At 44.5% G+C, this 17,394-nt stretch overlaps 2 protein-coding genes across 2 annotated transcripts; one reads left to right on the forward strand and one right to left on the reverse strand.

The window, feature by feature from the left end:
• Positions 1 to 2,402: 2,402 nt before the first annotated feature.
• On the reverse strand, positions 2,403 to 7,922 carry prdx6 (peroxiredoxin 6). Its single transcript, XM_076726342.1, has 5 exons — positions 7,739 to 7,922; positions 5,679 to 5,835; positions 3,884 to 4,027; positions 3,452 to 3,598; positions 2,403 to 2,736 (listed from the first exon to the last, which is right to left on the reverse strand). Exons 1-5 carry the CDS (start codon positions 7,828 to 7,830, stop codon positions 2,611 to 2,613), a joined length of 666 nt encoding a protein of 221 aa, XP_076582457.1. The 5' UTR covers positions 7,831 to 7,922; the 3' UTR covers positions 2,403 to 2,610.
• Positions 7,923 to 8,840: 918 nt separating this feature from the next.
• plpp6 (phospholipid phosphatase 6) lies at positions 8,841 to 16,741 on the forward strand. The gene is made up of 2 exons (XM_076726341.1): positions 8,841 to 9,686; positions 12,093 to 16,741. Exons 1-2 carry the CDS (start codon positions 9,194 to 9,196, stop codon positions 12,458 to 12,460), a joined length of 861 nt encoding a protein of 286 aa, XP_076582456.1. The 5' UTR covers positions 8,841 to 9,193; the 3' UTR covers positions 12,461 to 16,741.
• Positions 16,742 to 17,394: the final 653 nt, after the last annotated feature.

Below are 17,394 nucleotides of genomic sequence, written 5' to 3' on the forward strand. Positions count from 1 at the left end.
GGGAGGCCATTCCTTTCAGAGCAGCCTTTATGTGTTTGATCAGGAGTGTGTGTGTGTGTGTGTGTGTGTGTGTGTTACATAGAGTGGTAGAAGGAGAGAGAGAGGGAGCAGCAGCTGCTGAGTTGTGCTTTGCCCTGTGAGACCTGGCCCGGCCTGGTGTTGTATTACATGTAGTGTTGCTGAGGCGAGGTAGGGTGCCAGCGTCTGACACCCAAAGCACTTCTCGTGCTCTGGCAGAGGCTATTGTAGTTTGGAATTTGAGAAATGCATTTGATCGGTTCGGTGTGTCTGTGTGGGTGTTATTTTGGACGACTCCTGGGGACAAAACAGCCACCAGAGAAGGGAAAGAGAAGAGGCAGAGGAGGTTAAGGGCAAGGGTTACCTGATGAATACATGTACATTCATCGCACATTTGAGAAGCCAGCACCCAGCGTTTTTGTCTCCACACAGAAGCTCTGCGCTCTAATGAGGAGAAAGAAAATAACAGAAACAATATAGACACACATTATCACTGTTTGTTTAACTTTCATGAGGTGATTCTGTAAAGTGACTAAAAGGGGGGAAAAGAAGAATAACATTCCAGTTCATATTGTGTGGATGACAGGAGTGAAAAGGAGGAGGGCCCACAGATATTTTATCTGGCTCTGCTCACTCCACTTCCCTCCTCACTCCCAGGGAATCCCATCTTTTCTCTTTGACCTCAGCATTCCTCTGACTCACACTCAATGCAAGGCTGCATGTGTGCGTGAGATCGGTGTTCACCTTCAGACGGCTCAAAGTAATTAATACGAGCCTCGGCCGTGCAGGTTTGAGGGCTGAATCACTCAAAGGGGAAACCTACACCTGGCTCTTGGCTTCAGTGTCTCGTCTACAGTTGAGGCTGAACCGCTGAGAAGAGTTTACTGCAGCTGAAAAAGTCTTTCATCTGTGTTTGTATTACGGTGATGTGATGCTGTATGGCTTTATACACACATGATTCTGTGTATTGTGATTAAGGTAATTACTCTGTTTGTCTGAAATTAAATAAAGATGGGTTTCTTATTCTCAAAGAAACATGCATGGCATAATGAAACCTCCGTGAATTAATCCAGCAAGATCACACAGAACTTCAGTAACTTACTGTATCTTCAGTGGTGGAAGAAAATACCAATGAAAAATACTCAACTACAGTAAATCCACTGCATTTAAATTTCAAAACCAGAGGTGTCCAGACTTTTTTACTTAAAGGTGAACCAGGGGCCAAAAGCACACACCTGTTGTACTGTACTGTTAATCCCAGGGTGCCTGAATTGACTTGACTTCCTGCACAAAGCGTCACTCTGCCTGTTCAGAGTAAGAAAAATAATGAATAACTAGGGATCCTATATATTTAAATAGCACTTTTATTTTATTTTATTCGCTAGAAACACCTGGTGGACCAAATCAAACCGTATGACGGGCCAACTTCAACCCACTGGCCCCCCTGAGCAGTCCTGTTCTGGAAGGTATGGAAGCATTATCAGTATAATTGAATTGAATTTATATATTATTAATACTATATCAATGTGTATAATTTTACTATTGTAGCTGGTCAGTATAGAGCTAGTTTTACCTACTTCATATACAGTTAGGTATAGTTTAGTCCAGTGGTTCTCAGTTTAGGGGTCAGGTTGATAAATCTGAGGGGTCATGAGATGATTGATGGGAGAGAAAAGAAGAAAAAAAAAGTTCTGCTAAGCAGATTTGTGTTTTACCTTTCTCTCATTTCCCTCTGAAATGTGGTGCAGTAGACGTATAAAGTAACATAAAATGGATATACTCAAAGTAGTACTTTAAAATTGTACTTAAGCAGCTCAGTAAAAGCACTTTGTTCCTTTCCACCGCTGCATCCTCTCAGGCTGCACAGCTGGTAAGTTCCCTCTGATAATGGCATTTAAAAGGCCTCGAAGCACAGAACAAACAGAACTATCAATTTAAAAGACTAATCAATGGTACATTAAGACATTTAGACCGCTCAGACATTAGCCTGTGATGCTGAGCTGGCAAAATAAGTAAGAATGCAGAGTAAAAGTTTTCTAAGTCTCTCTGTGTACTTGAAAAATGTGCCTGAAGAAGAAGTAGGTATGAACTTCATGTTGCCAGTCCTCTTTTGAATGAATGGAAATGTAAATAAACTAGTTGTTTCAGTCCATGTGGTACCACTCCCTATCGCTGCTATTGTTAAGACTAGTTTGGTGCTCCATAGTGTGTATACTGCCACTCTATGATATAAAGAGAGTACTGCAGCAAAAGCGCCATGGTAGTATTTATATTTCCAGTTGTAGAAGGACACCTAGTGGTACAGAAAGGCATGGCAGAGGAAGCTGTTAAACTTCCTCTGTTGTCCCAGTAGTGCGTGAAGAGACTCAAACATTCAACAGACATGTGTGAAAACTGCGTTTATTGAAGGAAAGTAAACAAGGCACTGTACACTGACACTATATATACTCCTGATTCATTGCTGGACACGCTGGAGGACTGAAAGAAATCAGTCACAAAACCAGAGAAGTGCATCTATGTTTTTTGGTCATCTTTATAATTTTCGTGTGATAGAGCAGGAAAGTAGAGCAGGATGTAGTCTTTAGTGTCTCCTCAGGGCTGGGTGTAGCGCAGGTATTTCTTCCCAGAAGGCAGCTCTTTAGTGGTCACGCCGTTGGGGAAGAGAGTGGCAGCCTCAGCGTCAGAGAGCGAGGGAATGACCATGACTTTGTCACCAGGCTGAAAGAGACGCAAGACCAGACAAATGTGCTTTAGACGCAGGGTCTATGTTCCACTCCGGTCTTAGAGGAAGCCCTCACTGTGGTGGTTTTCTTCAGCGTTCCCATTAAAAGTGAGGTCACATGGACACTTCAATTGTTTGTTTGGAAGGACCACACCTAAAATTTTTGTCTGACATCCAGCTGTTGTTCCTATCAAGATTCAGTGCACCTGTTGTAAGTCATTACACAAAGAAGGAAGGAGATATAAAAAGAAAGGCAGAAACATAAAGGAATAGTTTAAGTACATTTTGGGAAATACGCTTTTTTCGCTTTGTTAAGATGTAGATGAGAGGAAACTAAATTTAGCATGTTAATTAGAGAGTTTTACAGGTGTTCAATGCAAGCCTGTTAGCTCTAAGCTAAGCTAACAGGCTGCAGCTTCAAGAAGACGAATACAACAAAGAAGATGAAGAAGAGGAAGAAGGCAAAGCATAAGATGACTAAGAAGAACACAAAGATGAAAAAGATGAAGAAGACTCAGAGACACAGCATCAAATCGCAGCATGTATCTTCAATCTACAAAGGCTCAACGACACTAAAGGCTCAGATGTGTGCATGTGTGAGTGCGCAGTTAATGTCACTGTGATGACATCATCTATTTGTAAAGATGATTTGCATTCATATTTCCTTTGCTTTGATCAGCCAGACTTTGAACACATAGTTTCACTGTTTACCTTCCAGTCCACGGGGGTGGCAACCTTCTTCTGTGCAGTGAGCTGCAGGGAGTCGATGACTCGGAGCAACTCGTCGAAGTTCCTTCCTGTGGTGGCAGGGTAGAGGATGGACAGCTTCAGCTTCTTGTCGGGGCCAATCACAAACACCTGGAGGGGGTTAAGATGACAGAGGATCAACATGACACACGCAGCACATCCATCGATTTTACTCTAAATAAGAAAACAGGTAATGTGGGAGGGATTCAGTCTGCTGTGTGTGTACATGAAGATTAAGCTGAACTGAGGCTCCTCAATGCTAACACTGAGTGCACTGCCAGCCAATCAACAGTCTCTTCAGCGCAAAGCCATAATTTAGCTCTGAGCTGACTGGTCTTGTTGGCCTTTGGCATCTGTTAACTTTGGATGGTGATCTGTGGAGGACAGGGTTCTTACACAGCGGGCAGTGAGGGGCAGCCCATCCTTGTCTCTCTCATCGGGGTCCAGCATGCCCAGCTGGACGGACAGCTCTCTCTTGTCATCAGCGATGATGGGGAAGGGCAGAGTGCTTTCAGCCCCGCTGTTAAATGCCATCACATCCTACACAGAGGGAAGGGACACACTCAGCTTCAATCACGTATCACAACCCCAGCGAACATAAAAACAGAAAGCAATCATTCACAAGCAAACTGTGTTTACCCATAACAGTGTAAAGTGTTCCTGAGCTCATGTAGGAATATATTTCATAAAATCATGTGTTCACAAAGCTTGTGAACGACTCAGCCTTTCCAGGATGCCCCTTTCATACCCGATCATGATCCTATCACCTGTTACCAATCAACCTGTTTACCTGTGGAATGTTCCAAACAGGTGTTTTTGGAGCGTTCCACATCTTTCCCAGTGTTTAGCTGCTCCTGTCCCAACGTGTTTGAAACATGTTGCTGCATCAGATTCAGAGTAAGCAGATATTTACAAAAATCAATCAAGCTGATGAGCTCAAACTTGGGCTTTGTGCTGTTTTCAGTTGAGTATATGTCAAAAAGGATTGTTCATGTTTCACACAGCGGCTGAACCCTAAACCTGGGTTGTATGTCATTATAAGTAAATAATTCCCTCTGTGCTGACAGACACGTCCAGGTTTGATCAGTGATCAGAGACCTTTAATCTTTAACTCTTATATGAGCAACAACAGCAATTCAACATGTCAGTACATGACCTGAGCGGTGAGGCTTTATGACTGTGTGTCAGTATTGTTTCCTCACAGACGATCTGTGAGGGCGAACAGAGAAAACTGTAGTTTTTACTCTTTTGGCAGGGACTCAGGCCGTGTTACTGTTGTAAAATCAAAACCACACAGTCCACCTAACTGACACTTGTCCAGCAAACAGTCCCTCATGGACCAATCACTGGCCTTTCTGAGGAGGCGTTGTTGTAATGTGGTAACCCAGTTAAAAGCCAATCACAGCGAATCCACGTCTGTGTCGAGGGATTAACCCTTGAATGTCTGACTCCTGAGTTTCCACTACAATCCCACAGGGCACATGTACAAATACACTATTCAGAGCGAGAGGTTTTATCTTGACTGAGAGATAAAGTTTAATCACATAGATCTACAGTCAAAATTCAACAACAAAGTAATTAAAAAAGGAATAAATTAAATAAAAAGTTAAATTAGAATCAAGTAAACTACATTAAATTATATTTTAATATAGATTACACTTAGTAAAATACAAAATACTGATTCATTCTAAATTTTTAACTAAATAAAAATAAATTCAATGTAGTACAATTTCAATAAATAAAGATTCATTAAATAAAAAAATGAATTAAGTTAAAGATGGACAGATGAGCAGGATGGTGAATATTTAACGCAGATATAATGAATTGTCAAAAGCGGATCTGTAGGCTCACAAACGGTCGTCTGCTGTGTCTCTGGATTGGCTGTGATCAGAATGGGACTGAATTCAGATTACAGGACATGATTCAAGGACTCTGTCCACTAGAGATTAAAAGGTGAAGCTGGAAGATAACAGCCATGTGATCTGAGTGACTTATGACACCGCTGACAGTGTGTCCAGATCGGAGGGAGGCTGAAAAGTCCACGTTATGCAAGACAAATATGTTACCCTGATCAAATGTCACTTCGCACCCCGTTGCCTGACCTGTTCAATAAAGTTTTCTTTTCACCTCCTACACGCCGCAGTTAAACCGGGATTGAGCTATGCAGTCAACGTGTGTGCGCGTCCCCAACCTTGCTCCAGCTGCGGTGATCCTCGACGCTGTCGATGGACAGGGCAATCATCTTCACACCTCGTTTGTTGAACTCATTGCTGATCCTAGCAGCGCAGGCCAGCTCGGTGGTGCAGACAGGGGTGAAGTCCCTCGGGTGGGAGAACAGGATCCCCCATCTGCAGAGCAAAACACGCATATAGCAATGAGCTCTTTGTTCTGCACATCCTTTTCTAACACTCGTGCAACTATTTAAAGACTGACCTCGCATAAAGTTTATGGACAGGCCATGTTGCACAAGTAACCGAAGGTCAAACCTGCACGTTAATATGAGATTTTCTTCCAAAAAACAAAGCATGTAACGCAGACTGAATGGCTAATCTAAGGGGTTTTCATTGGTACGTTTATTCTGTTTCTTGTCCTTATGCGCCCATGTTTCCCATCGCTTAAGAAGAGGCCAAGAAGACTGACGCGAGTAAGAGCACAAGCAGTGGGAGTCGAGACAGAGGAGGAAGAAATGGTGATGTGAAAAGGGGAAGAGAGAGAACATCAAGTCCCAGTGGAGGAAATTCCAGCCACAGAGTGAAGCAACAGGTGTCTGTGGATCAGATTCGGGCTGAGGACATTACCCAGCTGTGCTGTGCCGTGCTGGATATTTACAGTGTGTTTGACGAGGAGGAGATGAAGAGTACGATACAGTAGAAACATCACAGGGCAGGCGTGTAAAAGTCTCCGTGGAATCACATGAGTTCTGCCTCCCGTGCTTTGTGTGGATTTATTCTTCTGTGCATAACGGCGAACCATCACATGAGGCGGAGGCAGCGAGAAACAGAGCCTCGCTGCTCGCAGGCATTGTGATCGGCTGATTATGGGACAGTCCCAGTTCGTCCAGGCAGAACAAACCCGGGTCACTGACGCAGTTTCTGGAACGTCCTCAGAGGCTGCTGCTCATTTAAACACTGACAGGAAGTAAAACATTAATTGTTTGATTTTTGGCTGCAGAACCTTCAGCTATTAATTTGGATTACACAACTTAGTTCACGCACAGGCTCTTGGAAGACAGATGAGTCTTCACCAAACATGCACCGAATACATTTTGCATTTGAAGTGAGCACCTTTGGGCTTTTTTTTTTTTTTGTTGCTCTGCTGGGATGGCTAGCTTGCAACTTTTCCACTCGGCTACCACAGGCACAAAAAGAGCTCAGTCACCCATTGCTGAAAAAACAGTGGGCTTTCAAACAAGGACGCAGCTGCAAACAGTTGATGGCCTCTCACAGTCTATTCCCACTCCAAAGAAAGAACGACGTTACTGTGCAACTACTGTGACTGTTTGAATACTTCTGTTGATAAGCACAGTTTCAGCAGGTGGTGTCTGTTTGGGCAGCAGGACCGGTTACACAAACTCCAGGATGAGGAAATAAGGGCAAATTTTAGAAGAAAAAAGAGGACGCACTGTCAAACAAGAACAATTAGATTATTAGATTAAGTGTTGAGGAAAGGCCGTTATTCTGATGTTGTGCAACCCACGAGATCAAAGCAGGTAAATGCATGAAATATTCTGGCTAGGTTCAACCCAGGCTGCGTGCATCAGTAATAAGTTTCCTCTCTCTCTCTCTGCAGATACACAAAAGACAGCCGAGCTTCACAGGGATGGACATGAGTGGACACAGTCCACCCACACACACACACACACACACACACACACACACACACACTCATAAGAGACGGGCTTACACCTCACTGATGAAATGAAAAACACAACTCTGCATTGTGCCACCTTTGTGGTGCACTAACAGAGTCTAATTCCACCGAGTCATGCTTGTGTAACCGTGATCGTGTCTTCCAGCAGGTGTCGCTTGACGCTCAGACGGAGATCAGCGCAGATCTCACGGTGAGCGTAAAAATCACGCGCCTCGGCTTTTCATCCACACGGGAACGGATTCCTGATTAGATCCGGGACGTGCAAGCGCCTGCAGGCCCGCGCACGACCACGGATCAATCAAACGATGCACAGTTACAAGCACGGTGATAAACTCTGGGGAAGACACATGTGGGTACGATGGGGTGCGTGTGCGCACTTACGAGTCGCCCAGGAAGTCGTGGAACTTGATCCGGCCGGTGGTGGTGTCGGCCTCGAAGTTTGGGAACACGTCTCCGAGCAGAAGTCCAGGCATGGTGGGCTCTTCTCTGCAGCTCAGGCACGAAAGGGGTCCAGTCTGCCTGCTCGGCCTCCTGTGATCAGGACTACATGAATGGACCCGGATAGAGGCGGGGTTAACTGCAGCTGTCAGTGCTTTTTTTGTGATCTTTCAAACTTTATTAAACGGACACACAAACACATTGCAAGAAGACAAGATATGCATACACGCACGTATTCACACAGGTGTATGGATGATAAATAATCCTGTCCGGAATGTCTTTAAAGCTTTTTTTTTTTTGTTTGTTTTTGCAGTCAGAATTATGTTAAAGCTGAATATGAAAGATGATTTGAAGACGGTTGATCGAATGTTTTTTCTGTTGTTGTGGGATAATTTTCTTTCCTTCTTAATTGAATTTCCTCGGATGTTTGATTGCTCGTGTAGAATAGAAGGATTCCTGGGGGGGGGGGTCTCACCTCACTGTTTTCAGGAGGTGCAGCTAGGGAGGATTTCTCCAAGGGTACATTCAAACATCTCTCAGTCCACCCTCCTGAGTGTCTGATGTCACACAGTAACAGCTCGAAATCTAAACATTTTAGTGTTCAGGAAAACACACAGACATTGATTCTGAACAGGAGTTAAAGGAAAAACTACAGTGAAGGTGAAAAGCAACAGTTAAGTAATAAGATAAGACTTTATTAATCCCCCACAGGGGTAGTATTGTTTATCCAAAGTCTGACATATCTTATTCCTTTACTCCGGTTTGACTGATGCTTACTAACCGATACAGTGCCCAGCTTTTTAAGAACATTGCAGAGCCTTTAAAAAACATATAAATAAACATTCGTGACCAGTTTTTGATGATTTATGTCTTCAGGAAGATTGATTGGGGCCTAGTGAAAGGTCAGTAAGTACTGAGAGATGGGTGTTGATTAACTGACAGTGAAGGCATGAAATAATACCGCCATTGTTATTTCAAATATCTCTGATATGAAAATTATTACACCATCGATCAAAGAGACCCTACTAAATGTCTACTTCAGTAATAAATCATAAAATCATCAATGAGAAAGCGCCTCCAACTCCTTTATTTTATTTCATTTTATCTTATCTGTATTTTAATGCCAAAGAATTGCGCTGCGATATCGATTTGTCCTCACACGCGCAGTCAGAGGAATCAGTCACGTGTAATTTTTATGTAAAAACACACTTTCCCAGAATGCTTTGCGAACAGGACAACAAAGATGGCGATTGAGCTCAGCGACGCTGGACGTGATATGAATTGGGAAACGTACAACAAATGAGCTAAAGGAGCGACAACCCGCACGGCACTGCAGAAAACTGACTCCTGCGGTGCAGCTACATCCCACCGAACTGTCCGCGTCGGTTCTCAGACAACATGCCCTCTCCCAAAGCTAAAAACCCCGGTCGCAGCGGAGGAAGCCCGGTGCTCGGCAGCTCCAACGGCCGCTACGACTTCATGTCGCTGACGAAGCCGCTGAATCGCTCCTCGCCGCCGCACCTCCTCCAGCGGCAGGGCTCCGACCCGACCACCGCCCGCCTCCGAGCCTCGGAGAGCCCCACTCGGCGCCGGGGCTCCAGCTCCTCCACGGGCTCGGCGAGCGGTCAGGGGCCGTCAGAAGAGGACGGCATACGGCTCAACCCCTCCCTCGTCCGCGTAGCGCTCAGCTCGCTGCTCGCCATCGACCTGTGGCTGTCCAAGCGGCTGGGGGTGTGCGCCTGCGAGGACTCGACCTGGGGCAGCGTGCGCCCGCTGATGAAGCTCATAGAGATATCGGGCCATGGCATCCCTTGGCTGGCTGGCACCGCGTACTGTCTGTACAAGAGCGACAGTGCTGCAGGACAAGAAGTCATGCTCAACCTCCTCACGGGTAAACACCCCCTTTGTCTTCCTCCATGTGTCTCCACCCGCTCCCCTCCTTCACACATAGAAATCTGTGCTTGTGCAAATGGCACACTTGCTTCCAGGCACCACACAGCCTGGATCAGGTGCGGTATTTGTGTCACGCCCCCCCTGGTCCTCCCTTGTTCTCATCTGCCATGCGCAGCTCTTCTGTCAGCTCGCGGGTGGTCCCACCTCCCATCCTCATTCATGTTGTTCTGTTTCTGACCCACTTCTGCTTTCCTCCATGGATGCTGGCAGAGTCTCACCTGTAGAAGCCATCTGTTGTTCATTCTGGCCTTGATCCATCTCAGTCCTCCCTCCTCAGTTATGACCTACATGTTGTCTCTTAGGATGTGAATGAGCTGATTTAGTGAAATATTGCCTGAAGGTGCAGATTGTGCTGCAGCTCAGACAGCTTTCTCAAAATGATCCCAAAGTCTGTCTGACTGGCACTTTGTGGAAGGCGATGGTGAAGGTGGAGGAGAGCGAGGTGCACACAGCTCTTCTCCAGCAGGCCGTGCTTCATTCACTGGAAGTTTTCCTCGATCCTGTCTTCATGAGGACGGTCCCACCCTGATAAAAAAGCACGGTGGGCTCAGGAAGAGATGCAATCAGAGACATTACAAACGCGTGTTGTTTGGCTTTAGATTGATTTTATTCACAGTAATGCAGCTTTTACTTGCACTGCAGCACTTACCATCCAGTAAAACCCCATAAAGAGTCCGAACTATATGTGCTTGCCAACAGGCTTTTAACTTTCTCTGTTGAAACCCATCATAGAAGACCAAGTTAATCCAGTTTGTACATGCAGAATTGCTTCATGTTAGTGGTTTGTGTGTCTCCTCCGTCACAGTATTTGAGAGAGATCAAATTATGTGCCCACACAAATATGCTGGTTGTTCTGTAACACAAGCCCATAATTAGACTTCTCTGTCTGTGCTTCATGTTTGGTTTTGTCTCGTGAACCTTTGATTAGTTTTTTCATTCCTGTGCCTGTGATTGAGTGATTCTCTGGTAGGTAGCTGGTAGGTGCATGTTTTAAAGCAGGTAAAGGCAAGTCTGTCTCTGTACAGTGTGTGCTTGTTTCTCAGGCTAGCTGAGAAGAACAGTCTGTGCTTTGCTGACACTGATGCAATGTGGGGCAGTAACAGCAAGTGCTTAAACTTTCATTCATCAGTTTGTCTATAACAGCAGCTCTGATAGTCGATGAATCTAGTGTTCTTTGTTTAAGAGTCACTGGTTTCAGCTTCTCAAAAGTGAGGATTTGCTGCTTTTCTTTCATTCTTAATTGAATATCCTCGGATGTTGGATTGATGTTTGTACAAAGCAGTTTGAAGAAGCAGCCGTGGGCTCCAGCAAACGGTTCTGAACATATTTCACTGTTTTCTGACGTTTTCTGTTTTGCAGTGGTCAGAAATGTGCAAGCTGTCAGAAATGTGATGTGGGGACAGACATGGTGACAAAGCAGTTTGTTGTTTGTGGTGTCAAATCCTGAGTGTATTGATTGATTGATCTGAGTTGCTTTTCATGAAAGCTGATGAGATGGATGCAACAAAAGCCGTATTTTGAAAGGCATTATGTTTTGATTGCCAGTGTAGAATATGAGGTTTCCTGTTTTCAGGAGGTGCAGCTGCGGTAGGGAGGACAGGGAGGACCCTAACCCTCCCATCAAACATCTCTCAGTGGTCATTTAATATTTACCAGTCCACACATCCTCTGCACAGACTTTCTCCATCTGCATGAAGACTGGCTGTTTCTGAGGGGCATTTGATGGTGTGAGTGTGCATGTAAACCGGATAAGTATAAAGAAGGTCACATTTAAGTGTCTGGAGAAAGAAAAGTCACTGTTTCTTCTCTAACATGGATAAATGCACCTTAAAGCGGAGACATCAGGCTGCGCTTACATGTCCGAGCCAGTTTCTCTCTGTAGTTACAGCAGCAGTTCTTTGACTATTGACATCAATAATGAATAAAATGTACTGTTGCTTATGTTGCTGAAATCCTTTCAGTGAATCCCCAGCAGCGATGGCTCAATGCCACCTGAGTGTTGCATTAACTTTTCAGCACTGCAGCCCCGAAAGCAACTGTTCAAAAAAAGTCTTTGTATATGCTCAATGTAATGATGCAGAAAGTCCACTAGGCCCAAATGAGGTGCAGCAATCGCTGTTCTTAGTCATAAGCTGCAGATATAAACTGCAGTTTTCCTCGAGATGTGATCAGCAACTCTGTACTGTTTGCAGTGGCACACCTAAATGGAATGTAGCCACTATCAGTGTTATGAATGACAAGTGTCTGTCGTCTGTTTGTTATGTTTTTTCGGGTTAATGTGATTATATTGTTCCTTCATGCAGTGTAACACATCTCTTCTCATCTCCCCCTTCAATCCCTCCAGGCCTGCTGTTGGACCTGGTCCTGGTTGGCATTGTCAAGGCAGTGGTGCGTCGGCGTCGGCCAGCGCACAACCGTATGGACATGTTCGCCACCTTTTCCGTGGACCGCTACTCCTTCCCTTCGGGCCACGCCACCCGTGCCGCTTTGTGTGGGCGGTTCCTGCTGGCTCACCTCGTGCTGGCTGCCCCGCTGAGGGTCCTCGTCCTGCTGTGGGCCGCCCTGGTGGGGCTGAGCCGTGTGCTGCTGGGCAGACACAACGTGACTGATGTGCTGTTTGGGTTCTGGATGGGCTACTGCCAGTATAACCTGGTGGAGATGCTGTGGCTCTCCCCTCAAACCCTGCAAGGGCTGCTGGGACAGTTAGTTTAATATTAAGCACTGTGAGAGGAGGAGACGGGGCGGGTTAAATGTTGATTGTAAGAGCGCCTGCACACCTTTTGACTTTTAAAGAGATGTGTAAGAGAAGTTGTCTTTGACTAGAGAAGAGAGTCCTGTCAAATGCAGTTCTGTTCTGCTGTTATGTGACATTTCAGCCTCACTTTAAGCTTGCAAAGAGTAGCATGCCTGTGATACACGGTACAGGATTTTAATGAAAACAGGTTTGTCCAGATTTTGCCTCCTGAAGCCACTTCCTTCCCCTCATGGGCCTGAATCAAGGACAATATTAACTCAACAGTTAGTTCAGTATACTTTTGTTGCTTAGGGAGCGTTAACCTCCCAGTCTGAGCCACTTCCCACTTGAGCATTTGACTTAGATCTAGTCTATTATTTTACAACACAGAGGAGAGGTTAAATAATTAATGCAAATTTCTTTCCTTTGGAAAAAGAATACAGATATCCTCTTCAGCTAAGCTTTAGTTAAGTAATGCAGAAACAAACAGCAATAAGTAACAAAACTGATTAAACACTTTAATATGAAAGTATGTAATAAATCAAGTGTCCTGTAGCGACTGCAGTTAACAAACTGCTCACGGCCTCTAATTTCTAAACCTGGTCATATGTTCCACAGACAGTCTGCCCCTCCTGTTGTTGCTGTAGTTGAGGCCGGGGTTAACCGGGGTGCCCTGCCCACCTGTCTTCACCTGTCCTCTCTCTTTAGGATGACTCTCCTCTTGAGGAGCTGATCTTGATGTCAGCCGTACGTTATCCCCGCTCGGCAGCTCCCGTTCACCTCCAGCGCTCGAAGCTCTCTCCTCTGTCACAGAGCAAACACAGCCTTCATTTCCGCTTCACATGACCTCATCTGATAGGATCAGACATTACACACAGACCCCCATAAACATGGATTTCACCACTTTATTTGACCACGCCATTCTCATTTCGCTTGATAGCGTCGCTGTTTCGTTACTCATCAACCAGCACGTATCGCATATTGCTGATTTTTAATTAACTGTGATGACAGATTGACCGTATTGTTATCAGGTGATACTCATAAAGGCCAATCACTCACAGACTGTTATCATGGAGTGTATAGTTGTGATGTCAGATCTGTGCAATGCACGCTTTAGTAATTCAACACCAAATTACTCTTGTAATCATTAATATGTTTCCTCTTCGACACGGAAAACAGTCTTGACCTGATTTTTGGGTCTAAGGATTGAAATGTCGTGTGGGATCCTCTTCTCTGGACGCTGACAGTTTCAGATGTTGTAATGAGGCTGAAGACTGACATGCAGTGCAATACATTTGTCAGTAAGAGGAAGGAAAGCTGCATATTGAAGAGGCCTAAGGGTTAGCCCTGACCCTGAGATAGTAGAGTGCCACATACTGTATCTTTACATCAGAAAGTAGAAAAGTAAAGGACCATCAGTTCACTATGAATACGCATCTACACTGAAAAACCACAGTTTGGCTCGGTTCATGGTAAAAGAGTCATCGGTTTGCTGTTTGACTGTAAATTTCCAGTGAGGGCAACAGGTGGAGTCATTGTGACAGAGGACAGGGCCTCCTTTATCTGACAAACCGTTTTAGTGTACATATCATAAAAAGCTAAAGGACACGATGAGCTGTGGCTTTACTGACCGCGCAGTGGCCGCAGTCTGGAGTTCAGTACGACAGGACCAAATTTGAAACTAGCTGTGACTCCATTTTCAATCAAGATCTTGCCTCTGATTTCAGAAAACTTGCATTATTCCAGCCTTTTTGATGAGTTTGGAGCTGCGTGCCACGGATGTGTGGAGACGAGATGTGACTGAGGTGAAACTGCACCTCAGGGAAGCAGCGCATGTGTAAATACCCCAAGTGTGTTCAGTTAAACCACAGGCTCATACTGGCACTGGCTGAGGATAATATTAGCTTAATTCATGATCTTAAAATGTGTTATTTCTTTGCAGTAGATTATCATTTATGACTTGATATAACTTGGTCATCTATCACATGAAATCCTGTTCATAAAAATGGCCGCTTGCTAGAATTCTGCACTGTGAAAATATTCCTACAGGCGCTGGCATTGTACTTTTTTTGTGCTCCAAACATACTCGCAAGCTCACAGCCTCACAGACACACAGGTTTATTCATTGGTAGACAGTTAAAATGAGTTGTACCAGAATGTGTAACTACGGACGTCATTTCCCGTCAGCGCCATGGCAGCACTCAGTTGTATATTGACACGGAGGTTGGATGAGGACGTGGGTTGTGGTGGGTTGTGATGGCCTGATGGGCTGCGTGTGTTCATGGATCATTGGTCAGAGTTTGAAGACAAGTCATGTAACTGCATGACGAGAGCAAATGAAGATACAGTAAATACAGTACAGGGTGCCTTATATCAATGTTGAGGCCCTTTGGCATGTGTCAGTGCGAGCTCTGGACAGTTTTGTGAAAGCCGACGTGAATAAATAGAAAATCGTCGCCCTAATTTCCCTCACAGCTCTAATGAGGTATCACATATGTCAAGTAATGGACTTCTCGTGACTTAAATCTTTCGTTTTCATGTTAAATTTCCCACATTTTCAGTTGAAGATTCACAGAGGCAATAATGTGTAAAGGGACTCACGGCCAGGTGTTGAACTGCTGCAGGTCTTCCAGCGGGTCATATTTGATGACACGGTGACACTTTAACCCACTGAACTGGTTCTGAATCGTAATGTTTAGACTGACGTGAGCTTGCATGGTCTGGTGTATGTGTATATATGTCTGGGGGTTTGTTTAGGTGCACATGCTCTTTCTCAGAAGCAGCGTGGTTGATGATTAATCCATATCCATGCACTAACCCACTGATTTAAGGTTGTACGGTGGGCTTAGACCCAGCATTCATATTGAACTTCCAATGGCGCCAGTGGTGTTTATGTTCTAACACAGATGGCTGTTGCCCTTACGAGTGTTGGCTGTCACACATCTGTACCAAATCTGAAGAGCAAATGTGACATTTTCGAGGTGCGTCATGTCATTTAAGCAATAATTCTGCTTATTTTGCAGCTAACAGTGAATCAGAGGATTAGCCTGCATTTTTCAGTTCAAGCCAAGTGAAAACTGAAGAGCATCTTCCCGTCTTCAATCCCACTTTTATTGTTCGATACTTGACAGAAAATGTGACAATTGCTTATATTTTTTTCCAAAAAAAAAGTGATGTTGAGCTGGGACTTGAAGCACTGTGCATGTGTTACTGCACCTGATCCGTTCGCTCACTTGACACACACACACACATTTTGGCACTGCCAGAAAAAAAAAAAAAAACACTTGTTAATTTAAGTGTATCCTTATTTTTACGTCTGTTTTAAGTTGTGTATTGATTAGGAATGGGATCAGGTATGTGGACGTGTGATGTATCAACTCTTGTTGAAGCTTTTTATTTGACAGAGAGAATGTTAAGTTTTTGCGTATTTGTAGTTTTTACAAATATCATGCTTTTTGACTGTGAGTCACCTTATGTGGCTTGTGCCAGTTGGTCCAAAGCAGATCCAGATAGATTCACTGCAGACTGACCTCTGACACGCTGTGCCCTCTCTGCAATAACTTCCCATCGATCTTCCCAGTGTGAGCAATGAGACGAGCAGCAAGTGAGGTGGTGGCTTCCTTCCTTTTTACTCCATCACCTTCTTGTTGCAAATCTAAATATGCTGGACCCGGAACTTTGTGACAGTGACAGGTGAAGAGGCAGAGAGGAGAGGGATAGATATAACATGCAGCGAAGGTCGCCGTTTAGAACCAAGCCAGCGAAGGTTGTGACGTGCTGGAGACCATTCGGCGACCGAGGCGCTCCGACCAAATGATTCTTAAGATTGATTTTTGTGTTCTTTTAAGTGTTGATATTGAGATCGCGCAAAAGCTCAAGACAAATATTTATCATGGTGATGGCAGATTAGATTTTGCACATTCCACTCGTCACCTGTTTACCTCCAGGTCGAGAAGCACCGCCGCGAAGAAAGACGCGACTCGTTTGCTTGCTCTCAAAGACTGTCAGCAAACGTCGCCCCTGTTCTTGCACATTGTCAAACATGAAGTCAGCTTCAATATATTTCACTGCACTAAGTTTTCGCCTGCTAATTACTCTAAATTGTTGTGTGTTTCCTGTATAGACGTTATTCTAAATGTACACATATGCCTGTATGGTCATGTGATTACACTGTTTCATGTAAAGTGGATTTGACTGTGCTGTTCAATGATTTGATTGTAATGATTTTTAATTAAATGGGTGTCATTACCCGATCCACACCGCCTACCTGATTGGTACTGTGTGCACCCCCGAACTTCTCCCCAACTAATTAGGGGCCACATTTTTGCACTCACATACAACAAATGGGTTTCTGGTGGCGATCAGGCAGCGATGACGGAGAATAGATGTGAAACTGTCTCATGTCATCGTAGACAGGCACTCTGAGAGAGTGTAAAGTCACTGTTACTTAAAATCAGCACCAAAGTTCATCCCCTTGACTTAACTGTGGGGACACAAATTGAACTTTAGTCAAAGTCAAACACAATTTAACTTGATGGTCGTCTTTTTGGGCAGGATTAGAGAGGAGAAAAAAAAGAAAAGAATGCAGCTCTTTGGTCACTGCCTCAGTATAAAAGTCAGCATAGGTGATACTCGTCCCACTTGACAGGCACAGGAAAACAATACGCAGGGATCAAGGTAAGGAGAGCTGGCACACCTGAAGTTTCAGAATCAGAATCAGAAATACTTAGGGGAAAATGATTTTGTTACTGGTGCTCCTAATAAGAATAGAAGAGATAATTGGAAGAGAAATATATATTATCAATATGTACATATATATAGAAAAAGTCCAAGGGCCAAGTTTGCCAATTTTACCGCAGTGGTGCACATGCGCTGTGTCACCTTTTCATGTGCATCTGATTAAACATGGCTC

This window comes from Chaetodon auriga, chromosome 3 (genome assembly GCF_051107435.1).
Source record: "Chaetodon auriga isolate fChaAug3 chromosome 3, fChaAug3.hap1, whole genome shotgun sequence".
NCBI lineage: Eukaryota > Metazoa > Chordata > Actinopteri > Chaetodontiformes > Chaetodontidae > Chaetodon > Chaetodon auriga.